General features: G+C 44.5%; 1 protein-coding gene across 2 annotated transcripts in view; it reads left to right on the top strand.

The window, feature by feature from the left end:
• Nucleotides 1-27,117, top strand: part of CNKSR3 (CNKSR family member 3) — a 595,138-nt gene that overhangs the window by 176,751 nt on the left and 391,270 nt on the right. For both annotated transcript variants that reach the window (XM_033936404.1, XM_033936401.1), the window contains exons 3-5: nucleotides 9,966-10,168; nucleotides 11,987-12,074; nucleotides 21,511-21,552. In XM_033936404.1, coding sequence (XP_033792295.1) covers nucleotides 9,966-10,168; nucleotides 11,987-12,074; nucleotides 21,511-21,552 — 333 coding nt within the window. The remainder of the gene's footprint in view (nucleotides 1-9,965; nucleotides 10,169-11,986; nucleotides 12,075-21,510; nucleotides 21,553-27,117) is intronic.

Here is a 27,117-nt window from a genome sequence, read left to right as displayed (position 1 = left end):
TGTTACTAGCCAAATCTCCTCGGTTTCAATGAACTGAAGGTTAGAAACCTTTTTTTAAGAAATCAGCTGAATCTTGAATATAAGAGGAGGACTTTTTCAGATGTGGCTGCAAGAAATGATAGATAAAGTTAGACAGTGGTTCCAGTAACGAACCCCGACTCGACACAATAGGTCTGCCGGGAGGCTGATTTAAATTCTTATGTATTTTAGGGAGAGTGTAAAAAGCCAGACACTTTGGGGGGTTCTAAGATTTATATTTAAATCATTTTTATTAAACCACCAATAAAATCACAAGTCATAGTAAAGAACAGGCATTTAGACATAATACAACTCCAATCCCCTGTCCCCCCCAACCGCCCTCCCCCCACCCACCCCTCCCGAGCAGCAGCAGCGGCAAGCACCCCAAAAGTAATAACAAAATCAGTAGGGGTTCTAAGATTTAAATATCTGAATTCTGTTTCTGTTAAATACCCCCTCTTCAATCCATCTTTAGTTAATTCCTCGATCTTATTCATTAATATAGGGGTCGGATCTTCCTGTAATGGCTGATAATCACTCTCGTTCATAAGCTGCCTATACACCTCCGCTGTATAATTTTCTCTTTTCTGTAAGACGATCGCACCACCCTTATCAGCTCTTCTAACGATTATTTCTGAATCCTTCTGTAATTTTTCTAGGGCACTCTGTTCATCCCTACTTAAATTATAGGTTATTTTCTCAGGGTATTTTCCATCTTTTTAATATCCTCTAGGACAGGGGTAGGGTATTCCAGTCGGGTTTTCAGGATTTCCCCAATGAATATGCATTGAAAGCAGTGCATGCAAATAGATCTCATGCATATTCATTGGGGAAATCCTGAAAACCCGACTGGAATATGGCTCTTGTGGACCGGAGTTCCCTACCCCTGCTCTAGGACTAGTTATTTAAATGCTTTCACTAAGGGGTCCAATGGGGGTCGGTGGAAACCAGGTGGAATGAGGTCTAAAATGTTTAGTCGATACATGCGTCTCTTCTCTATCATAAAAGAAGTATTTCAAATGAAGGAAAAGAATGAATCTTTCTATATCTATTTGTGTTTGAAACGAATCATGTTTGTACGTCTTAACAAATGTGAGGCCCTTTTGTAATGCTTGATGTTCAACATTAGTTAAAATTTTCTGTGTTAAATTAATCACTACTTTCTCTTGTAGGCTCTTAGTCATTTTGGGACCTCGTTTGTACCACTTGGTATTGTATTCTTCTCCATCCTCTTCCTCTTTTTGTACCTTGAGGTAAAAAAGATTTTTGTTTATCATCTCCCGAGGTTTCTGCACTTGCTACGGAACTCGAAGATCCATCAAAGGTTACTGTTTTGTTACCGATTGTGGCATTCATTGTACCTCCCTGTTGTCTTTTCTTTCTCCGTGTATATACTCTATTGACTCTATAATCTTCTTTATTACATTACATTACATTACATTACATTAGGGATTTCTATTCCGCCATTACCTTGCGGTTCAAGGCGGATTACAAAAGGTTAGTTTAAGGACAGAATTACAATGAATTACAGAATTACCGAATTACAGAATTACAAAGGTTAGTTTAAAGACAGAATTACAATGAATTACAGAATTACCGAATTACAGAATTACAGAATTACATGAATTATAATGAGTAGCTAGAGAGGTAGGATGTAGATCTTAAGGGCTTTTAGAGGTCGTGTTGTTATTGCTGTTTTAGGAATTTCTTGAAGAGTGTGGTTTTTATTTCTTTTCTGAACGTCTTATAGTCTGGGGTGGTCATCAGAAGGTTGGAGATCTGGTTGTCTAGTCTTGCAGCTTGAGTGGCTAGGAGGCCGTCATGTAGTTTTGTTCTTTTTACTTCTTTGGATGGGGGGGGTATGAATGGGGAGTGCGTTTTTTCTGTGTCTGGTATTGGTTGCTTGGATGAGGCGATTGTTCAGGTATGATGGACTGTCTCCGTGTAGGGTTTTAAATAATATGCAGTAGAATTTGAATTGGATTCTTTCTTGGATTGGGAGCCAGTGTGAGTTGATGAAGGCCTCAGTGATGTGGTCGTGTTTTTTCAATGAATAGACGAGTCTTAAGGCTGTATTTTGGATTGTTTGGAGTTGTCTTATCGTAGTTGCCGGACATGGGAGGAAGAGTATGTTACAGTAGTCCAATATACCTAGTATTAGGGATTGTACTATAAGTGTTTCTTAATTTCATTTTCTGTGTATCCATTTGAAACTGTTCAAGCTTTTTCTTGATATCTACTAATTGTGCTTCGAAGTGCTCTATACTCAAATCTGATTTAAGATCATTTTCATTCTTTACAATCTCTTTTTTAATTTCTTCCACTTCTATATTCGTCCACTGTATAATTAACACCATTAGGTCCAGGGAGCATTTGTTTAGGATCTAATGCCATTTAATGTTGAAATCTTTATCATCACTAAACAACCGTGGCTCCAAATTCACTCTTAACCCTCTTGGTCAGGGATAGGGAACTCCGGTCCTCGAGAGCCGTATTCCAGTTGGGCTTTCAGGATTTCCCCAATGAATATGCATTGAAAGCAGTGCATGCAGATAGATCTCATGCATATTCATTGGGGAAATCCTGAAAACCCAACTGGAATACGGCTGTCGAGGACTGGAGTTCCCTACCCCTGCTCTGGGTATATACTTCTGTTTGCAATACTCTCTTAGTGTTGTTCCGTGTAGAACTGCTTTGATCAAACGTTTATTATTATTAATACCATACTTCTAACCTGTTCCTTAAAAACCAAAGAATAACTTGATTTCTTAGGTTACAAAAAATAGAAAAAAATTTTTGCAGCCTTCTTTCTTACTTAATGGGAAACACAGTTGAAATAGCTCCTTTTTAAATTATCCACCCTCCCCCCCTTTTGAGCCGTGAGAGAGATTTCTACCACGCCCCGCAGCAGTACTAAATGCTCCAACATTCATAGAATCCCTATGAGCACCAGTGCAGTGTCCGAGCATTTAGCACTCCAGGTCACATCGTAGCTTAGTAAAAGAGGGCCTAAGTTGGCATAGACTTTCCAGAAACTACCAGACATATTTCTGACAGTAGAGAATCTAGAGGACACTAGCTCCTGACTGTATAATGTTTTGTTAAAGTACTAGTAACTTTTGCTAGAGCAGATGTTTTAAATTCCTGACAGGGTAAACAGTTATTAAGGTAGAGAGCTGCCCAGAGTTGTCTGTTAACAAAATTTTTATTTATGTAACTTAGAACCAGGTACGCAAGTTGTATAGCTCTCATTCTCTCTCATATGTCATGCCCCATTAGGCTCCAGATGCCTTTAGGAATGCCCTCAACTACACCGGATTGGTGGCAGGGTACATAAGAAGCACAAGAGAAATATTAGGACCACACAACCTGTTTTCCTAGTTTATAATTAACTGAAAGCATTTGGTGTTATATTCTAAAATGATTATCGAATGTAATCTAATTATTAAGAAATTTTCACTGAGATAACCTAAAGAAATACTTGAAGAGGGTGAAATGGATAAACTTGTTTCACCTGACAGTTTGAATGTATCACAGTTCCTTGAATCTTCTAAGGACATAATTGATAAACGAGCAACTTTAATAGTGGTCTTCAAAACAGAGTTGGAAAAATAGGCTATTCTGAAATTATAGTTCTTGAAAAAACAAGACATGTTTTGTGGCCAACGTGTGACAATTTTTCCAGATGTCTCTAGGCATACACAGTTTAAAAGGAAGCAATTCCTCCAGCAACTGGAGCTACCTTCTTTCTGAAATTCCCATGCAAGTGCTTAGTTTCGTATGGAAGTGATAAGTATATTTTCTTTGAACCAGTCCAGTTAGAAGACTTTATTAAAGGAAAACCTTTGCTGAAAGCTTAATTTCTATTATTAATAACTTTATATATATTGGAGGAGGGTGTATGATTTATTTAGATTGGCCAATTACTGCCTGTGATGTTAAAAGATAGATGGATTTGAATTTCTAATTGATACTGGTGACCATTATAATGTGGACTATATCTTTAGTGCATCTAGCCGTTCAAATGACGTTTTTAACTGCGAGATGCGATTCTGTACCCAGTGCCGTCACATGATTGGCACGTGATCGGCGTCCACTTTTAAGGCGGCCACCGACCGTGGCACCAGTTACAGAATCCGGGTCTAAAATCTTAGATATACTGCAATTTAGATCTTACATGTGTGTGCCTAAGTGAAACAACGCCCAAACTTCACCCCAAATTCAGGCCTACTTGCTGATAGGAGCCTCAGTGTAGGCGCCTATCTCGAAGTGGTAGGCGCCTACCAACTAATTAATTTTTGTAATTTTTTAATTTTGTTAATGGTACTTTCAATTAACAGCGTTGATTGAGCCAATTAAGAAAATTAAGATAGACACCTAAATCAGTTAAGCATGCCGACTTTGGCACCCATCTTCACATGCCATTTGTAGAATCTGGGCCTTAGTGGTGTAGATCTCTCTTTATTTTCCTTTTCCCATATCTTTCACTTTTCCTCTCAGCAAGTTGTAGTCCCTTGCTTTTCCAGCCTTGTTTTCATCCTCTGGAAACCGCTTTGATTCACTTAATAAAATGTAAAGATGACTGGGTGACATTTCGGACAAGTGTTTGTAGGCCTACCCTCTCGGTTTCAATGATACAGTCCCTCTTTTATGTGACTCATTGGGACCTTTAGGCACCCTATAAAGTGTCACGGTTGTCAAAGGGGGAGGAGGGGGGCAGGCATTTATTGGTCCTGATGCCTGGAAGTGGGGACCTTACAACATACGAGTACAGTCAAACCTCGGTTTGCGAGTAACCCGGTTTGCTAGTTTTTTGCAAGACGAGCGAAACATTCTCGCAAACTGAGTGTTGACTCGATTTGCGAGCAACCCCCCCCCCCCCCGATAACCGGCATCGCTCCCCCCTGCTAGCAAAGCCCCCCCCACTCGAACCGGCATCCCCCGCCCGAACAACTTGAATTTATCCCCCCCCTCCGGTCTGGCACCGGCACGCAGCCTACAGGACGTGCCGGTGCCGCTAGAAATCTTCCTGCCTCTGCCAGCCTTCAGCATGCATCTGCGAATGCTCAAGGCCTTCTAATTCTCCCTCTCGCCGGCAGAGGCAGGAAGATCTTTTAGCGGCACCGGCACATCCTGTGGGTTGCGTGCTGGTGCCAGACGGGGGGGGGAGGGGTAAGTTCAAGTTGTTCGGGCGGAGGGTGCCGGTTCGCACGGGGGGGGGCCTTTGCGAGCGGGGGGAGGGATCAGCACCGCTGGCCTCTGGGGGGGGGGACGTATCAAAGCGAGTTTCCATTATTTCCTATGGGGAAACTCACTTTGATATATGAGTATTTTGGATTACGAGCATGCTTCTGGAACGAATTATGCTCGTAAACCAAGGTTCCACTGTATGTTATTTTCTTGTTCTTGTGTACATTTGTTTTGGAAATCAGCATGGGAAAAAGTTTTAGCTATTTTTTAATTTCATGTTCCACTAACTTACAGACTGGTTGTTCTGTGGTCTTGGCTGCAGTGTTCAATAAAGCAAAGGCTAAGTTACGTATTTGATGTATTAATGGATTTAGCGATTCAGCAAATTTTAACTTGCTGGAAGAATAGTTCTGAACTTTCAGATTGTGCATGGTGGAATGAATGCTGTTTGTTTGGTGCGAAAGTATGAGGAAGTGGCTGCTGCAAAGTGTTTGCTATATTTTTTTTAAGTATGGGGTTTGTTGGATTCTTATTGTCAGACTGATGTATAAATGTATAAAACCTGGCTCTTGTTGGTGGATATGGGGGATGTTCTGTTAGTTGTGATTTTTGAAAAAAGTCAAATATTATTGAACTAAAAATAAGGGTAAGGTATTTTTATTAATACTGAAACAGTTTGCCTAGCTTTTGTTTCCAGTTTACAAAAACAGAGTTCCCAAACCTATTCTAGAGTACCCCTGGCCAACTGAGTTCTCAGGAACTCTCACATTACTACTCCTTGGGTTTTGTCCAGGTACTAGTGACCTGGATTGGCCACCGTGAGAACGGGCTACTGGGCTTGATGGACCATTGGTCTGACCTAGTAAGGCTATTTTTATGTTCTTATGCAAATTTCTCATGCATATTCATTGCAGATATCCTGAAAATTAAAAAAAAAACCAGCTGGGAGTCTAATGAGATGAAGATGGAAATAGGAAAAGTAAATCCTAGTACCGTATTTCCCCACATATAGGCCGCCTCAGTGTATAGGCCGCAAAAAATGCCTATACATGTTTTAAAAGTCTTAGATAAGCCGCCCTATGTTATAAGCCGCGGCTTTTCTAAGAGTTTTAAAACCACATGGGGGCGGCCTACACATCCCTCCCCCCCCCCCCCTGATAAATATCCTACCTCCGCCGGCTGCCTCCTGCAATGTCGCGGCCACATTGCAGGGCAGGAGCGATCTTTTCAGCGTCCAGCCCGCCCTACACTGCTTCTTCAATGCCTGCATCAGTTCTCGAGAACTGACGCAGACTTTGAGGAAGCAGCACGGGGCAGGCTGGATGCTGAAAAGATCGCTCCTGCGCTGCAACATTGCGGGAGGCAGGAAGCCAGCGAGGGAGCTACATTACTTAAAAAGCTACGGGGGGGGGGGGGGAGATCTACTAATGGGGCAGCTTATCTACAATGTCATTAGATAGGCCGCCCCATATAAGGAAGCCGCACCTACTGTTTAGACTGAAAAACCCATAATAGGCCTTGGCCTATATATGGGGAAATACGGTAATAGCAATAATATGATACAATGTCAGAAATATGCATGTTATAAACAGGGAAGCTTGAAGAATGGTCTGAAATTTGGCAGCTAAAATTTAGTGCTAAGCAATGCAACGTCATGCATTTGAGCTGCAAAAACCTGAGGGAACGGTACAGTTTGAGGAAGCAGCATGGGGCGGTCTGGATGCTGAAAAGATCGCTCCTGCGCTGCAACATTGCAGGAGACAGGAAGCCAGCGAGGGAGCTACATTACTTTAAAAGCTACGGGGGAGGGGGGGGGAGGAATATTATAATGGGGCAGCTTATCTACAAAACAAATGCTAGGAAGTTTTTCTTTACCCAGCGTGTGGTGGACACCTGGAATGCACTTCCAGAGGATGTAATAGGACAGAGTACATTACTGGAGTTCAAGAAAGGATTGGATGATTTCCTGCTGGAAAAAGGGATAGAGGGGTATAGATAGGGGGCTACTGCGCAATTCCTGGACCTGTTGGGCCGCCGCGTGAGCGGACTGCTGGGCACGATGGACCTCGGGTCTGACCCAGTGGAGGCATTGCTTATGTTCTTATGTTTAGGGGGTGAAGAACTTATGTGCATGAAAGAGAAGCGTGACTTGGGTGTGACAGTATGTGATGATCTTAAGGTGGCCAAACAGGTTGAAAAGTCAATGGTGAAAGCTAGAAGGATGCTAGGGTGCATAGGGAGAGGTATGGGACTGAGGCCAGCGTGAGCAGCAGCTAGGATATGCTGCTCCCTACTGCTGAAGATTTTGAAGAGGTACATGGGGGGAGGGGGTGGCGCATGACGGGGAAGAGTACAGGGGAGTGCATGGTGTGGCGATACCAGGGGCCTCCTTCCCCTCGCTATGCCACAGCTGGAAAGTTGATGCACAATGGATGGTCATGGGACCTTGAAGAGGAGAATCAAGGAGCTAAAGAGATCTGCAGCACTGACCTCGTATGAGCTCATATCAACTCTGAAGGTGTGCAGGAAGAAAAGAGAGAAAGAAAAAGTCTCTTGAGATTAGGGATGTCCTGGGAGAGTTAAAAGACTTAACGGCCTCTTTTACAAAGCCACGCAGTTAGCACAGCGCAGCCACTAGTGCGGCTTTGTAAAAGAGGCTGTAAGGCACTCATTTTCAAAGCAGATAGATGTCTCAAAATAGGCCAAAAAGGTCCATCTGCTATAAACGTCCCAATTGCAATTTTCAAAAGGCAGGGTGCTCTATACTGTAGTTTGTCCAGATAGCAAGGGGGCATTGTATAGGGATTTTGTAGGCATTTTATAGGACTAGGGAGGATCCAAATTTAGGACATCCAACAGTGATAAACTGAATGGGAAGAAATGTCCAAATAAAAAAAAGGGGGGGGGGGGGGCGTCCTAACTAAGACCTGTTTTAATCACCTCCAAGTGCTCTGATTGAGCAGCTGACCACCGGAGGAATTAAGGCATGACCCCTTCATAATTCCCCCACTGATTGCTGTCCACTCCACCCCTGAAATTGACACCAGAAAGGGAAACTAGGCTCCCTGACAACAACAGGGATTGTGGGCATACTTAACAAAGTAGAAAGCGGGTCGGAAGGGTAGCTTAGTGGGTCGCTTTGTATGTAACAATTCTCTTCGCCCTTCGTGAAATCTGGCATTCTTCGTCTCTCCCACAGCCAGAGGATGCATGTTTTAAGAAATTTCAAGGTAGATTGCTTCCTTACCAGGCAGTGAGCTGGGAATCAGAAATTCATACTTATTTATTAAATTTGGGACAAAAACAAATCCTTCGCAGAACTACACAGTCACAGCAAAGGGGACAAGAACCAAGTGGGATATAATTGGATCAATTTATTAGATGATAGAAAAAGATGCAACAAGATTTGTGTTTCGACCAAAAGGCCTGCATCAGGAGTCTAAAGGCTGGATTGATAATCTTCAAAACAGCTCTAATCACAATTATGGGCTGATATAAACGTGACAAGGATCTCACAAATGTTCAAAGCAGCTAAGGTGTTGGATGAGTGGGGGGAGGGGGGGTTCGCAGTTTAGCAAACACTCATCCAACTTATTCACTTATCTCCAGTTTAGAAAACTGGTTAAAACCTATTTAAGAAAGTTTTAGATGTGTAGCATTTAAATATTCATTTATGATTGTTGATTAATTAATTGTGTGAATTTAAATTGTAATTCACTATACATTATATGAACAGTTTCTTTTATTGTTTGTTACCCACTTTGAACTGCAAGGAATTGTGGGATAGAAATAAAAATTTATTATGTTATGTTATGCAATGGACTGGAGACCCAGGTTCAAATCCCACTTCAGCTCTTTCTTTTTTAACCTTTAATAGTGAGCCTTCCAAAAATAGCTTCTAGCTTAGGAACTCTATCTTCAGAGGATTTGGTGGGATATAAGACAGTAACATAATATATTTATGGGTTCCTTTTACAAAGCCAAGTTAGTCTTTTTTATTACCGGCCATGGCGTTATTAGCTCCTACGCTCATGGAGCTAATACCACTGTAGCCGGCAATAAAAAAGCTTAACGTGGCTTTGTAAAAGAAGGGATATATTAGTAATATATCTACTGTACCTAAATATTAATGACACCTACAAACCTGAGGACTCTTGAGGTAGTGCACATCCAGGTATAGAAGGTATTTCCCTGTCTCTGGAGTTCTCATCGTTTAAAATAAGAGAGTTGCAATGGAATATGAACCTGGACCCTGGATTAAAGTCTACTGAACTAGGATGCTCCTCTGCTCTGCAGGGACTAAACTAAACTAAAACTTAAATTTATAGACCAGGTCACCTCCCTCACAACGCCACTACTTCTAGGTTACCATTTCCTGTCTAAAGATGTAGCACACAGCCTCAGTTAGAGAAATATGTGGTAGTGGCATGATAATCGCTGAATTCCCATTCATCTTTCTCAAGTCAAAACATAGGGCAGGTGAATGAATTGTTCTGAAATGATGGTTTTTCCATGCTGGGTTTCTGTAATTGTCTAATTGCTTCCCAGTATTGAAATAAATCAATAAATTTTCAAGTGTGAAAAAGTTTGATCTTAGGTTATTGTTACCTACCAGTATATAACTTGTCTCACCACAGAAAAAGGCTTGAGCTAAATCCAAATAAATAAATACTTTTCTGCGGTATTCAAGTACAAAGATGTTGTTTTATTTTTGCTTTATCACTGAAACCTTTTTTTTTTTTTTGTCATTTCTGTAGAATTATGGTCTAGAAACAGACAACATGAAAAAGCTTGTTCTTAAATTGCGAGCTTCCTCCAGCAACCTATGGAAGTACATCAGCAGCCGGAGGAAAAGTGCCAGCTACGATGGAAATACCTCACGCAAACCCTCCAATGAATTCCTTACCTCAGTGGTGGAGCTGATTGGTGCCGCTAAGACGTTGCTAGCATGGCTGGACAGGTGAAAATCTGACTGTTTCACTGCTTCTTTGCATTCCTCCTCCCCCCCTTTTTGGGAGGTGTACAGCACCTAATGTAGAGTGAATTACTGTATGTGGTACTACAGGAAACCAACTACATTTTCACCATCCTCCTGCCTCTGCTCTGTTAAGAACTGAACATGCCTGTACCTTAGTTGAGCATTTAGAGCGGGTTTGTTCAACCTATGGCCTGTGGGCTAGAACCTAGCCCACCAAGTGCTTTTTTTCTGGCCCTCAGAAGCTTGGCAGTTCTTGTGGTGTTTACAGCGGAATTCCTGCTTCCCCACTGCAACTCGGCTTGCTGTAAGCATGAGCCATGCGGTGCCAGAAGTTCAGGTTGATCTTGTGGTTTCAAGTCTTGCGAGACTTTGAATCCATGGAATCAATCTGAACATCCAGCACTATGTAGCTCAAGCTTGCAGACAGCCATCGTGGTGAGGAAGCAGGAAACCCGCTGTTTCTTCTGCAGCTGCAGCCAGGTGAGGGAAAAGAAGCTGTGGGAAGGCTGGGGGGAATATAACATGAGTGAGAGCAAGACTGGGTGAAAGCTGAAGAGGGGAAGTTGTATTTTGCCACTATTTGATGAAACATGAAGCAAAATATGACAGTGTGTATTTTGGCCTTCCAAATGTTACAAAATATAAAATATGGCCTCCAAGAGAAAAAAGTTGGACAAGCCTGATTTAGAGTAACCATAATTATTGAACCCGAAGAGCTACAAAATAAATTTTCTGTTACTTTCGGTAGGAATATGTTAGAAACCATTTTGTAAACCTGGTTGTTTTTAGACTAGTGGTTACCGTATTTTTCACTCCATTAGATACACTTTTTCCCAAAAAAAGTGGTTTGATATAAGGGTGCGTCTTATGGAGCGAATACACAAAGCGCCCCCCCCCCCCATTACCTTATATTAATGCTGCCGTCCTCCCTCACTGGACACGCTGCCCTCCCTCCCTGAGAGCGGCGCACAAGGCTGGCTGGCTGCCTGGTCCCCGCCGCTTCTCCCAAGAACTGATGGCTGATGCGGCTGCCTCCTCTTCTGTTCTCTTGTGGCATAGCAGTGCACTAGGCTGCCTGCCTGGTCCCGCGCCACTTCTCATGAGAACTCAGTTCTTGCAGGAAGTGGCATGGGACCAGGCAGGCAACCTGGTGTGCCGCAAGAGAACATAAGAGGAGGCAGCCACATCCAGCGAAGGAATGCGCCGGGGGGAGGAGGAAGAGGGTCAGGGCCTGCCTACCTACCCGCCCACCCTGTCCCCTGTCCCTACCTGCCTGCCAGCCACTAGGCCTGCCTGCCCTATGCCCTGTCCCTGCCTGCCCTGTCTCGGCCTACCACTAGACCACCAGAGGGGGACAGGGTGCAGAGCTTGGCAAGGAGTGTGGAGTTGGGTGCAGAACCTGGCAGGGAGAATTTGGTTCAGGATGGGTTTTTTTTCTTGTTTTCTTCTTCTGAATCTAGGGTGCGTCTTATGGTCAGGTATGTCTAATAGAGCAAAAAAATACGGTTGACTGTTATCCAATATATTTGTAACTCTGACGGCGAAAGAGCTTTTGATTTTACCGTAAACCGCTCAGACTTTTTTTTATGAGCTGTATGTCAAGAATTAAATAAACTTGAAACTCGGTCCTCTGCTCTTTCCAAGGTTATTCTGCATACAAGGTATTTCTTGTGCTCTGTGGCAGGAAACAGTTTATAAGGAGCCAAGCTTTGATTCAGACATTATACTGCATAAAACCAATGCACTCTGTCTACCAATAGTATCTTCTTGTTCAAAGAGGATTTTCTTTTGGCTTTACAGGGCACCATTTACAGGGATCACCGACTTCTCAGCCACAAAGAACAAAATCATTCAGCTATGCTTGGATTTGACAACTACAGTTCAGCAGGTCTGTGTGTTTTCTTTACCTTCTCACAAGTACCAAAAATATAAAATTGTGCCAATTTATTTATTCAGTTTTCTGTACTGTTCTCCCAGAGGAGCTCAGAATGGTTTACATGAATTTTATTCAGGTCCTCAAGCATTTTTCCCTGTCTGTCCTGGTGGACTTGCCAATCTATGTAATGTACCTGGGGCAATGGAGGGATTAAGTGACTTGCCCAGAGTCACAAGGAGCAGTGTGGGTTTGAACCCACAACCCCAGGGTGCTTCAAACACTTTGCCACACTCTCCCCCAATTGAAGGCCGCTGTGTGCTTCACTGGAGCGGGGATGGGAATTGGGCATCTTTCTAAATATTATCTGCCATTAAAATTCAGGTTGCATTAGTGTTGGAGCAGAAAGTGCCCCAGCTTAATATGCGGCTGCACCTTTAGAGTTGCAAAGCAGAAGAAAAGGTAAGAAAGCAATCATCTTCTGAGAATTTAAGTGAATTCCCAGTCTAAACCTATGATGAAGTATCACAGTGTTCTTTTCGATTGTCTTTTGCCAGTGGACGGGAAACTGAACATTCCTTCACAGCTGCTTCTAACCACAGACGTTTTCCCATAGCCAAGTACAGAAAAGGCACTGAGGAAATATAATTTGACTGTGGAGAGTGTGGCGCAGTGATTAAAGCTACAGCCTCGGCACCCTGAGATTGTGGGTCAAACCCATGCTGCTCCTTGTGACTCTGAGCCAGTCACTTAGTTCCCCCCTTACCCCAGGTACATTACATAGATTGTGAGGTTTCAGGTTTAGATTTATTAAAAACTTGATGTACCGCCATATCAAATATCAAAGCAGTTTTAAAAAGTATTATTAAAAAAATGCACTAAAAACAAATTTTAATACAACAACAGGAATACACGCAGACAAACGATGACTTACTGGTACGAAAGGTAACTGGGCAAAACTACAATATTTAGATAGAAAAGAATGGGAAGGGGAAAAAAACAAGAGGGAGGGGAAGCAGGCACATCAGCCCCCCCCCCCAAAAAAAAAATAATCAAAGTTAATGAAAATATAAAAACTTCCTTAACACGTCCTTAAAAGTACGATCATAAATTGAACGCATCTTTAAAAAGAAATACTTTTAAACTACCTTTAAATTTATCAAGGGACGTAATTTCTCTTAAGTGGCTAGGGGCCGAATTCCAAATTGTAGGTGCCGTAACGGAAAAAATACTGGTTCGCCTAGTATTAATATATCTTAATGAGGGGATAGACAACAGATTTTGATTTGAGGAACATAGAGCACGATGAGTGGTATGAGGGATCAGTAGCTTTTTGATGAATTCTGGTTGGCCGGGACAGACACGGAGAAATGCTTGAGATCCTGAATAAATTCATGTAAACCGTTCTGAGCTCCCCTGGGAGAACGGTATAGAAAACTGAATAAATAAATCAGCTGTATATTACAGACTAGAGAATGACACGGGGACAAATTTGTCCCTGTCCCTGCGGGAACTCAATTTCCCCCGTCCTGTCCCCATTAATTTTTTCCCCTGTCCCATTCCTGTAATCTCTGCCTTAACCACACAATCCTCAAACACTTATGATTTTTAAATGTTTGAGGCTTGTGCAGATGAGGACAGATCTTCCAGGAATGGGGCAGGGACAAGAAAATAACTCTCCAGGAAGGGACAGGAAAATAAGTTCCTGTGGGGACAGGGAAAAATTTATCCCTGTGTCATTCTCTATTACAGACTTACACTGAAGCCTAGTGCACAGTTTCTCGATGCATGCCTCAAAATGTTTGCACCCATTGCAGCAACCAAATCATTTGCAAATTGTCCACATGCAGCAGAATCGGTATCTTTTGCACAAAATGCATATTGTATCGGCACCTGGGTTGTGTATGCTTGCATTGTGGGCATTCCTGGAATGATGTATAGCCAATGTTGGGCAAAATACTTTTTTAAAGTATTTAAACTACAAGTACAAATATTCCCCTTCTAAAGTATTTAAAATACAAGAATAATACTTTTTTGATGAAGTACCATATTTAAAACACAAGTACTATAAATGCTAAGTGAGCAGCATGTGCTTGTATCTAACTAGAGTTATCCAGCTCACTAAGGTGCGCTAGCGTTTTTAGCGCACGCAGGATTTTAGTGCGCACTAAACCTGCGCTGTGCTTCTAGAACTAATGCCAGCTCAGTGCTGGCGTTAAGGTCTAGCACGCACGGCAATTTAGCGCACGCTATTCCGCGCATTAAGGCCCTAACGCACCTTTGTAAAAGGAGCCTTAAGTGAGAAAAAGTATTTAAAATACTAAATACGAGGGGCGTTTAATAATTTATCTACCTGAATATGTGCAAGAAAGTTGAGGATTTAGTTTTGTCAGACAGACTAATTAAGATTTCCCAAATAGCTGAAGAAATGGGCATCTCGGCAGATACAGTTTGGAAAATAATTCATGAAAAGTTGGGCATGTCCAAGGATAGTACAAGATGGGTTCCAAGAATGCTGACGCCATGTCAGAAGACCACAAGGCTCCAATGCTGTCAGGAGAACTTGGAGATGCTCCGTGAAGACCAAGTGAATTTTTTTCATCGTTTGGTGACTGGAGATGAGACTTGGGTCTATCACAGAGATCCTGAGTCCAAAATGGAGTCAATGCAGTGGAAGCACAAGTCATCCCCCACCCCAAAAAAGTTCAAGGCAGAAAAATCTGCAAGCAAAGTAATGGCAACTGTCTTTTGGGATGATGAAGTACTTTTGCTTCTGGAGTTCATGCCACAAGACAACCATAACCAGAGATAGTTATGACAACACAATGATCGCTTTGTGGGCATCAATCAAGGAGAAAAGATGAGGAAAACTAACAGCTGGCGAGCTGCTTCTTCACATCGCACATGTCACAACAATCACAGACTTCCATCCGAGAATGTGGGTTTTAGCAGCTGAACGATCCACTGTAAAATCCTGATCTGGTTCCCTCGGATTATTTTCTGTTCCAAGTTTTGAAGAAATCTCTTCATCGACAGCGGTTTTCAAGTGATGAAAATGTCAAGGAAGCTGTGATGTCCTGGTTTCTAGGTCAAACAGAAGAATTCTTTTCAAAGGAGTTAGTCATTGCAGAAAAAGTGGATAAAGTGTATGGAGCTATCGGAACTATATTTAAAAATAAAACAAAACTTTTTTCTTTCCTACTGAGGTAGATAAATTATTGAACGCTCTTTGTACCATTGTGACAATCAACACTAAACAGAAAATTGAAGTTTTCAACAAATTTTATTAATTTATGATGGTGGTCTTTTTCTTTTTCAACATGTTAGACTTCATCGTCCAGGAATCTATGACATTCCTTAATAATAACAGTGTTACTTGTTATGAATTTGTTTGCAGCAACAACTCTTCTTAATCATTTTTATCATTTAAGTGGTTCCTTCTTGACAGTGAAATTAAAGAAACCTTTAAGAATAATCTTTTGACAGGTGCTGAAGATGGCAGTGTTGCTTTTAACTTGCGAAATAATAGCTTGACCCCTGGATACTGATTCAAGCAGGCAAGGAAGTTTGAGCATGATTCCCCGAAATAGTGTAGGCATTCTGTTGTCACCTTAAAAGACAGTGCAACATTGTTAAAATCATAAAATGTTAGTTTATATATTTAAAAAATTTATAACCCGCTACATCCATCAGTTCTGCACGCAGTATTTTTCCCCCCTCCCCCACTTACCTTCCTCTTAAATGTTATTTTTACTTCAATGAAATGTTATTTTTCCCCTACCCCAGTACCTCTCGTACCAAATCTGTCTATGTCTCATCAATCACTTATGTTAATTTAAAATTACACCTTTTTTTTTAATTTTAATTCTTTATTCATTTTCAAATTTACAATAAGTGTAACAATATATCCAAACAAATTAACAATAAATATAACACTTAGTAATCATCAATGGTACAAATAATATGCTCTTATCTCCCACCCCATCCTTTCTTATCATATAATCAATACCTTATACAATATGTAACAATAAATTTACCCTCCCCCCCTCACAATCAAACTTGTAAATTTAAGGGGAAAAAAAAATAAAATGTCATCTAATCGGTACAATACTTTGTAAATGGCTTCCACACATCCTGAAATTTCCTGAAAAAACCGCGCTGTATTGCAATAAATCTTTCCATTTTATAAACATGACATAAGGAATTCCACCAGAAATTATAATTTAATCTACTCCAATTTTTCCAATTATATGTAATTTGTTCAATGGCAACCCCAGTCATTATAAGTAATAATTTGTTATTATTTGTAGAAATCTGACTTTTTGCTCTCATTGCCATACCAAATAGCACAGTATCATATGATAATGCCACTGGGTTGTCTAATAAACAATTAATTTGGTCCCAAATTGATTTCCAGAAATTCATAATAAATGGACAATAGAATAATAAATGATCTAAAGTCCCTGCTTCGAGATGACAGTGCCAACATTTATTAGACTTAGAGCTATCTAATTTTTGTAATCCAACAGGGGTCCATAATGCTCTATGTAACAGAAAAAACCAAGTTTGTCTCATAGATGCCGACACTGTACATCTCATCCTCCAAGTCCAAATTCGTGGCCATTGAGACACAGTAATTTGGTGCTTAATCTCAGTACTCCAAATGTCTCTCAGACCAGTGTTTAGTTTCTTTTTAATAAATCAAGTCAGCAATTTATACCACTGGGCGGCCTGGTGACCCAAGAAGTCCACTTGAAAGCATAAGAACTCCATACTAAAATGATTACCCCTTTTATAAATTGTATCTCTGTTTTAGTATTGTAAACCGACCAGATACCTGTTGATGGTTGATACATCAAATATAGAATAAACTTGGAAACTTGGACAATAAAATCACAATAACTACGACTAACATGTTAAAGAAAAGACAAATTAAATCAGAAGACCCACTAATAAAAACACTCAAAAAGAATTGTATTCAATTGTTTTCTGAACTTCAGAACCCCAGGCAGGGATCTAACTGCTACTGGGAGGTCATTCCACAAGCAAACACCCTGAATCGAGAACATTGAGCGCCGATTAATCAGAAATTTCACAACTTTGAATGATTTTACTTCCAACAGCAACTCTTCCTCAGACCGCAAAGAGTGTGAAGAATAATATTATTAAAACAAGGTCACCAAAACAGGTGGACTGTTATTTATTCAACACCTTAAAATCGATACACGCTTGTATTGGCAAGCAATGCAAGTCCCAAAGGACAGGTGTAATATGTTTCGACGTAAACACATTACCAATCTACCTAGCTTTGAAAGTTATTATTAAAAAGTTAACAAATGTCTAGAATAGTGGTCTTTATTAATTTTTAAGTTGGGACCACTTTGGATTCTAATGAGCTGAAGGAGAGCTGCTAGATATCTTCCAATGCAGGGCCATGACACTGCTGACCAATGTATGTCAATGAGATCCATTCCCACCGGCCCACTTTCCAACTTCATTTGGGGGTATCCTTAAAACTGAGCATTTCCAAATAAATTCTCTTTATCTCTTGAGAAATGTGTTGTCCTTCCAGCATGCAGCTCTTCCCTTCCATCCACTTTCTGATCAGTGCCTGGGTAGAGAGAGTAGCGGAGGGGGGGGGGAAACCCAGAAAGACAAAGGGCTCCTTTTACTAAGGTGCGCTAGGGCTTTATCGTGCAGAATAGCACGCGCTACATTGCCCTGCACGCTAGACCTTAACGCCATCATTGAGCTGGCGTTAGTTCTAGAAGCGTAGCACGTGGTGTAATTTCCTGCGTGTGCTAAAAACACTAATGCACCTTAGTAAAAGAAGCCCAAAGTCTCCGGGGGCCATCACAAGCCTGGGGTCTCTGGGGGCCATCACAAGCCCCCTCCCCCCGATCTTGCATTGAAGAACACTAGTCTAGAGTTAAAACAAATTCATCAAGAGATTTTGACCTTCAAATTATTTGTACTCTATATTAAATGCAAATATTTAATCATTAGTATTAATAGTGATGATAAGTTAATTAGGGTGACAAGCTTGTCCAGAGCCAATCATTAACAGAATGGCAGGGTGAGCTGCACACCCGATGTGGTCTGGGTCATGGCAGGCTGGGCTAGGCCTTGCTCCTCAGGGGTGGGGGGGTGGGCTTAGAGTTTGTCAGCAATTGAGTTCTGGCATCAGTTTGGATCTAATTTCCTTTTCAAATGCTTAATGCACTTGAGTAAAAGAGTCCCAATAGTAGCTTTCCAAAGATGAAGCATTACTAAATAAAGGTACCGAGAACTGAGGCCAGCTGTCTTGGAATTTTATGTTGATCGCTTTACTTTAGTCACATGATAATTTCCAAGTGCATGTGCAAAGTGGAGGGCAAGGTTAAATACTCAGCCAGTCGCTAATGGTTTCTGTGACTAATTGAGCTCAGGCAGTTGATAAGATAAAAAAGCTTGCAGTCATTCAAATAATTACGCAGCATGTGACAGTGTCTCAATATTCACCTCCTCAGTTTATGCACAGTGTTGGACAATGAAGTTGGTAAAGGAACAAACAAAGGCTTTAAAGCGAGCTAAAGCTGGAAAGTACACCAAACACCACAGTCCTCTCTTGACATGATAGTCTAAGGCAGGTGGAAGTTTATAGACACTCTGCTTTACTGAGGCATGAGATTTCGAGGACCAGAGCCCACATTATCAAATGCATCTGACTGAGGACTTTGAAAGCTCATGCCCTCATTGCTCCCATTATGTGTGCGTGTAAATATTTAAACATGCTCAGGCCAGTTAAACAGTCTGAACTCCTTGCTTTATTATAACTCATAGAAACGACAAGAAGTTAAGATATTCTACCCAGGTGCATATGCTGTACTTCCTAGAGAGGTCATAGAGACTTACACAACAGTCAGCATGACCCACCATCTCCCTCTCTTTAACAGTTTTCTGTATTTTGGGTCAGTTGTCCTCTGATTCAGTCAAAACATGTTCTGGTGGGTACCATGATCTGTGATAGTTTCACAGCTGACTATAACCCAGGTATTAGGGAGCTTGGCACTTCTGGGTGTCTTGTTATGTGGTGACTTTTCAGTGGTAACTGAAGCTACCCTTACCCCAGTAACATAATCTAGATCTTTCACCACAATTGGGGGACTCATGACTGTTGAGTATGCCTGGATGATGTTCTCCTCTCTGATCCATCCTCTATTTTGACCAAGAACGAGTGATGTTGGAATTTGGTAGCCTTTCTCCAGTCAGTGTTGTCTTCAGTTTTGATCCAGGCTGTCTGGTTTTCAGGACTGGTCTTTCCTTGACCCTTCTGTTTTAATAGTAGCCCTGTTTATCCTTAGCTGCCTCTAGGCGATGATGAATTGTGTCTGCTGTTCTCCAGCAGAACATTCATAGTAAGCCGAAGACTCCAGGTCTGTCGCCCAAACATTTCAACTGGAGATTCTCCTAATATCTCAGATGGGGATATTCCTCCAATCCAGTAGAAACAGGAATGGATTGACTTGGGTCGTCAGAAGCTAAAATTCACTTTGGGACAGTGCTTTCTGATAAGGTTAATATCAGTCACACAATTTGTTCAGAATGCCCTTCCCAAGCAGTATACAAGTGCAAATGAAATGTACATCACTGTCTTGTTGCAGTGTCAATCATGAATTGATCAAGTTCTTCCCTTGCAGTTACGACTCTTCTGACATTCTGTTACACCAGTTTCATCAATCGTTTTCAAAAGCTTTTTTTTAAGCTCCCCAATAACTAAAATTATTATTGAAAATTCTGCTATGTCGTTTCGCACTACAATGTTTAGTTTGTTGCAAAAGCTTGATAACAATTCTATCTTCTGCTGCAAACACCATTTTCATGGTTAGTGCAAACAATGACATCACATTGACGTCACTTTTGCATGATAGAAAATGTAAGTGTGCAGCACGTTCTGATGGTCAGATATGCAAAGTGTCGTTTGATGTTTATCTTGGTAAAAGGACCCCTATATTATTAAACAACAAAGATAGATAACAAAATCTCTTTTTTCCAATTACTGTGAACATATACTGTATGTTGTATATTTTATTAGGGTAAAGGGGATGGGTCTTGTTATACAGCTTTTTCTGTGTGCTTTACATAATCAAAGTGGTTTAGCTGGGTCAATGAAGTATTAAGTGACTTGCCCAGAGTCACAAGTAGAGGTCTGCACGGGAATGGGGATCGCGGGAATCCTGCGGGGCCCACGGGACGCCCACGGGGACCCCCCTCTGGCCCACAAGGACCCCCCCCCCTCTAACCAACGGGACTCCCACAGGGATGGAAGGCTTTGGAATCAGGGTTCGTCCATATAATATAATATAATGGACATGTCAGCCTTAGTAAAAGAGGGGGTTTATAAGTTAATTACCTGAACAGAAAACAAAAAAAGGGTTCCACCAAAGAGATTCCAGAAGGAAAACAGCAGCGGAAATACAAAAGAAACTGTGGAATTGGTGATCCTGTCAGAAGTAATTGCTGCTTTTTATGGGGACGGGTGGGGATGGAGGTAATTCCCTGCGGGGATGGGTGGAGACGGAGAGGATCCTGACGGGGACGTGTGGGGACGGAGAGGATCCGGGTGGGGACGGGTGGGGATGGAGAGGAACCTGGCGGGGACGGGCAGGGATGGGTGGGATTTCTGTCCCCGCGCAACTCTCTAGTCACAAGGAGCTGCAGTGAGAATTGAACTCACAACCTCAGTGTGCTGAGGTAGCTGCTCTAACTACTAAGCCACTCTTATTAAATAGATAGATAGATCTATCCGGTACATCCATAACAGCGAGTAAATAAAAAAAATGTGTGGGATAAACACATGAGAGGCTTAAATAAAAAGAGGATGGAAACACAACATGGCTGTTGAGATGCTTTGTTAGGTAAGAGTAGTGGGAACTAAGGCTAAAGCCAGAGAAACTTCTACGGTCTGTGTCCCGCAAATGGCAAGACAAGTGAAGTTCAGCACCTCCAGTGTTGTAGATCACTTTGTTGTTCTATGAGTGAGCGTGCTGCGCAGCTCAGGGGGGAGGGGAAGACATTGTGACTAGGAGGGGGGACGACATTGTGACTGTGAAATTGAATATTATTAGCAATAGTTGCGAGTCTTGATTATCATCCCCATCATGTTTGGCTGACTGTAAGATTGGCATTGTGAAGCTGCGCTTTTATTTCTTTGTAAGATCACCGTTCCCTTTGTACATATGTTGCCAAATACATATATTTTTCCTGCAGCCTCCACATTCAGCAAACACTTGGTAAAATATTCTGCAACTAGTGACTGTCCAAAGTAGATGACCCTTTTCCATCCTAGACAACATTGGGTTTTACATATTCCAATTGATTTTCTTAGGCGATATCTCTAAATATGAAAGTGAACTTTCTCTTGTTTCATCTCACTTTGTTGCCAATACTGAATTTTTGTTCATCTTTTCAGGAATGCACAGTGGCAGAAATGGAAGAGAAAGTTCTAAAAGTAGTAAGTATAGAAATAATTGACGTATTCATTTCCTCACTTGGGGTGTGGGTGGGTGGGTGTGATATTTTCCTATGTTCCAGGCCTGTATTTAAAACAACAAAAAGATTGTGGACTAGAAGATCGGATGTACCAGTCTGTAGTTTAATAAGTGTCCAAATAACTTAAAAGCAATAATCTAAAAACAATCCACAAAGGGTGTATACAGTCACAAGTGACCCAAATAATGTGTACAATAAAAAATGACCCAACACGGATCGTGTTTCAGCATAATAAAAATGCCTTCCTCAAGGGTCTTATAGGGTCCTTGGCTGTCTTAAATATAAAAACATAAAAGTCACAAAAAAATCAAGTAGTTAAGAGGTTGCAAACAAGCAGCACAGCTCCCAGCAGCCTCGCAAGATTGCTGCTGGAAGTCCCAGCGGCCATTTTTGTTGCGGACGAAGAATGGGCAGGAGCAAGTGGGAATTGCTCCTGCCCCAATGTGCCGCTAGACCTCCAGAAGATCGCAGTAGGCCTGGGGGGATGTCAACCTCACTTGCTAGGGAGAGAAGGAGTGCTAGCTGACGTTCCGGTAGTGCGCAGATAGGGGTGCAAGTATGAGTATGGGTGTTCCTCTGGCTTGGGAGAGAGCAGTAGCTGATGTTCTGGTGGGGATTTGAGGAAGGGGAGGCGGGCGGGCATTACTCTTGCTTGGGAATGAAGGAGGAAGCATTAACTAACGTTCTGGTGGGGGTTGGGGCATGAGTGGTGGTGCAGGCGTTACTCTTGCTTGGGAGGCCGGGAAGGAGCATTACCGTATTTTCACGTAGATAACGCGCACCTGTGTAAAACGCGCACACGGGTATAGCGCGCGGAAAACACAAATTTATGTACAGAAATTTTTATATACCGCGCACACCCGTATACCGCGCATGCTGCCCGACTCTCCTTTCGCCCGCCCCAACTCTCCTCTGGCCATCACGACTCTCCTTTCGCCCGCCCCGACTCTCCTCTCCCCCTTGAAGTCCTGTCCCCACCCTGAAAACCTGATGCCCCACCCCCCGACGTCCGATTCACCCCAACGCAGGACCGCTCGCACGCACTCCCACCCGCACCGCCACCCTGAAGGACCGCTCGCACCCCCACAGCCTCCCGACCCCCCCCCCATCATGTAGAAGCTCCTACCGGTGTCCTGCTGCTTTCTCTTGGCGGTCTCGGCCCTTCCGTGAGCCCTGCGCTTGCGCTGCTTCCTCTTCCAGCGATTCGCCCTTTCTCTAACGTCAAGCCCTCTTGCCCCGCCGACTCCCCGACACGATCTGGGCAAGAGGGAGCTCAAGCCCTCTTGCCCCAGCCAACCGCGGCACCCCCGACATGATCGGGGCAAGAGGGAGCTCAAGCCCTCTTTCCCCCCCGACACGATCGGGGCAAAAGGGAGCCCAAGCCCTCTTGCCCCGCCGACTCCCCAACTCCCCGACAATATCGGGGCAGGAGGGAGCCCAACCCCTCCTGGCCACTGCGACCCCCTACCCCCACCCCGCACTACATTACGGGCAGGAGGGATCCCAGGTCCTCCTGCCCTCGACGCAAACCCCCCCTCCCCCCAACGACCGCCCCCCCCCAGAACCTCTGACCGCCCCCCCCGCCGACCCGTGACCCCCCCTGGCCGACCCCCCACGACACCCCCACCCCCCTTCCCCGTACCTTTGTGTAGTTGGCCGGACAGACGGGAGCCAAACCCGCCTGTCCGGCAGGCAGCCAACGACGGAATGAGGCCGGATTGGCCCATCCGTCCCAAAGCTCCGCCTACTGGTGGGGCCTAAGGCGCCTGGGCCAATCAGAATAGGCCCGGGAGCCTTAGGTTGCTCCTGGGGGCGGGGCCTGAGGCACATGGGCCCAACCCGACCAAAAAATTTTGTAAAAAAATTTGTAAAAAAAATTTTGTAAAAAAAATTATCCCAGGACAAGCAGGCAGGTATTCTCACTAGTGGGTGATGTCATCAGACAGAGCCCTGGTACGGACGTCTCACAAGCACGTGTTGCTTGTAGAAACTTAAAAGTTTCTAGACGCCCGCACCGCGCATGCGCCGGTGCCTTCCCGCCTGGAGATCCGGGCGTGTCTCCTCAGTTCTTTTCTTTCCGCGGAGCTGAGAAGTTCAACTTCATCATGCGCTAGCTGAATTCAGTTAAATTTGCCTTCCTTGTCCGCGTTTTTTCGCTTTCTTTTAATTATAGTTAACAGTACATTTCTTTTTCAGTTTAAAAAAAAAAAAAAAAAAGATTATTTCCTCCGGCGGGTCGAACGGGCCAGCCACATGGCTCAGGCCCACAGGCTTCGACCTCGCGGCGGAGATTTTCCGGCCTATGTCCCGGCCAATCACCGGATTTAAAAAGTGCAGCAAGTGCCAACGCGCGATTTCACTCACGGACCCTCACCGGCGCTGTTTGCAGTGTTTGGGTCCTGACCACATTCCGAAATCGTGCAGGCCTTGCTCTACCCTTACGGCACGCTCATTCAAAAGGCGTTGCCTATTGTGGGAATCGATGTTCAAGATGGACGCAGCTAAGGATCCTTCAGCCTCCACTTTATCTGATACCTCCCCGGTTCGGGCGAAACCGGTATCGACCCCTCCTGCATCGAGTGTGGTGAAACCGGCATCGTTCATCCCGACAACATCCACGAGCTCGACGTCGGTGCCTGCCCCGGTCTCCTCGGTTCAGGTACCTCTTCCTTCCACAGTACCACCAGTGGTCATCAAAGTGCCGAAAGCTACTAAGCAGAAGCACTCGACCTCGAAGGAGCGCGATGACCGTGCAGGAGGACCCCCTTTCGGTGCGGATCCCTCCTTATCGGCTTCGCTACGGTCCATGCTGGAAGCTCAATTCGTTGAGCTCATGCAGACCATCGGACCCGGGCTCATCGCTGCCATACAGGGTGACCTCCCGGTACCGGTCCAAAGGGGCGGTCCGCCCCTCCCCCTCCTCCACGCCGTTCGACCTCGAAAACCGACGAGGACGAACGGGGGAGGGCGGCGATGCCCATGCGGCAAGCCTCGCTTACCGATATGCCGCCATTAGAGCCCATTACGCCTCCGCGCCAACATGGGACCAGACCTCCGATCGATACTCAAAGCCCTGGGCATAGTCAGGAAGAGTTCTTCCGTACTCCTTACCAGACTTGGGTAGCATCGCAAGAATCCGCATCGCAACCCCAGTTGCGATCCACCGCTTCCAGCCCTATCCACCACTTGGGGGCCTCGGGAGACCATGCGATGCACAGACGATCCCGATCCCCGTCCCGCCACCGAGACGGGCACCGATCAAGACACTCATCCTGGCACTCTTCACGCCACTCGGAGGTGTCACCGCAGAAAAAACTGCAACGTATGGGATACTCCTCCTCGGAGGTGTCCCCTCCGGAGGGACCGGAGTACGAGGAGACACCCGTAACCAATTCTCCTTGCCACTCCCCGATGTCCATGGATCCGGAGGCCTCTTCCTCCTCCAGCCCGTCCCACAGACCGACGCTGGCGGATCAATTGTCTTTCTCATCATTCCTCCGACAAATGGCGGATGATCTGGATGTGACCCTTGACACGGGCTCCCGATACTCCAAAGAGTATCTGGACACTATGCATTTACCTAACCCTCCAACGGAGTCGCTTCGGCTCCCCCTGCATAAATTGCTGGATCAGACCTTCATGCAGTGTTTCGAAACACCGTACTCCATACCGGCGATTCCCAGCAAACTCGATGCTCGATACCGCATCGTGCACCATAAAGGGTTTGAGGGCCCTCAACTCTCCCACCAATCCCTACTGGTTGAGTCCTCTCTTAAACGCTCTCATCCCTCTCAGGTCTACGCCTCTGTACCGCCGGGCCGAGAGGGGAGAACGATGGACAAATTTGGTAGAAAATTCTATCAAAACTCCATGATGGCATCACGGGTGCTGAACTACAATTTCTTTTTCTCTTCCTATCTGGAGTTCTTCTTGCCGGTGCTCCGCAAGTTCACTCCGTTCATAGACACCCAAGCTCGATTCGAGTTCGAGGAAGTGGTAGCCTCCCTCTCCCAATTACGCCTCCAGCTGATGCAATCCTCCTTCGATGCATTCGAACTCTCGGCACGTGCTGCCGCAAGCGCGGTAGCCATGCGTCGCCTGGCATGGCTCCGTACAATCGATATGGACCCCAACCTCCAGGACAGACTCGCCAACGTACCATGTGCGGGAGCTGACCTGTTCGATGAATCTATTGAAACGGTTACCAAGAAGCTGTCGGATCATGAAAAATCTTTTCAATCCATCCTGCGGCCCAAACCCAAACCTCAACAGTCTCGACCTTCCAGGCCACCCCTGATTTACCAGCGGCGTTACATGCCAAGACAAACGCCCGCTGCGAGACAACCTGCGAAGAGACAACCTCCCCAGAAGTCTCAGCAAAAACCTCAGCCACCGGCTGCACCCAAGGCTCCCCAGCCCTTTTGACTCCCCTCCGGGGAGCATAACCGACACCGTTCTGCACCCCTCAGCCTCTCCCATAGGGGGCCGCCTCCATCTTTTTTACCATCGATGGGAGGCCATAACCACGGACCTATGGGTCCTTACCATCATAAGAGAAGGATACTCTCTTCACTTCCACCGGGTCCCCCCGGACCATCCTCCAAGAGAGTATCCTTCAAGCTCGACACAGACCGCCCTTCTTCTTCAGGAAGTCCAAACCTTACTTCAGCTTCGGGCCATCGAGCCGGTCCCATCAGACCAGTTGAACCGAGGGTTTTACTCCCGGTACTTCCTCGTCCCGAAGAAAACGGGCGACCTGCGACCCATTTTAGACCTTCGGGCCCTCAACAAGTTTCTGGCCAAAGAGAAGTTTCGCATGTTGACTTTGGCTTCTCTATACCCCCTCCTCGAGCAGAACGACTGGTTATGCTCCCTGGATCTCAAGGAGGCCTACACTCACATCCCCATTCACCCGGCCTCCCGAAAGTTCCTCAGATTTCGGGTGGGAAATCTGCACCTACAGTATCGAGTGCTACCATTCGGCCTCTCTTCGTCCCCCAGAGTCTTCACAAAGTGCCTGGTGGTAGTGGCCGCGGCACTCCGAGACAGGGGCCTACAGGTGTTCCCATACCTCGACGACTGGCTCATCAAGGCCCCGTCAGCCCCAGAGGTCACTTCGGCGGTCTTGGCTACAACCTACTTCCTCCAGAGTTTGGGCTTCGAGATCAACTTTTCCAAGTCTCATCTACAACCCACCCAGTCCCTCCCCTTCATCGGAGCGGTCCTGGACACCACTCGACTCCGAGCATTCCTGCCTCTGCAACGCATGGAGTCCCTTCTCCATCTCTGCCAGTCGGTGTCTACTCGCCAAACCCTACCGGCGAGACAACTGATGGTGCTCCTGGGCCATATGGCCTCCACAGTACATTTGACACCCTTTGCCAGACTCCATCTCAGGATCCCCCAGTGGACCCTGGCATCACAGTGGAATCAGACGTCCGATCCACTAACCAAACACATCGTAGTCACACCTGCTCTTCGGCAGTCTCTACTTTGGTGGATGACCTCTTCGAATCTATCCAGAGGT

Source organism: Geotrypetes seraphini, chromosome 3 (assembly GCF_902459505.1).
Source record: "Geotrypetes seraphini chromosome 3, aGeoSer1.1, whole genome shotgun sequence".
NCBI lineage: Eukaryota > Metazoa > Chordata > Amphibia > Gymnophiona > Dermophiidae > Geotrypetes > Geotrypetes seraphini.
This window is presented reverse-complemented; position numbering and strand designations above follow the sequence as displayed.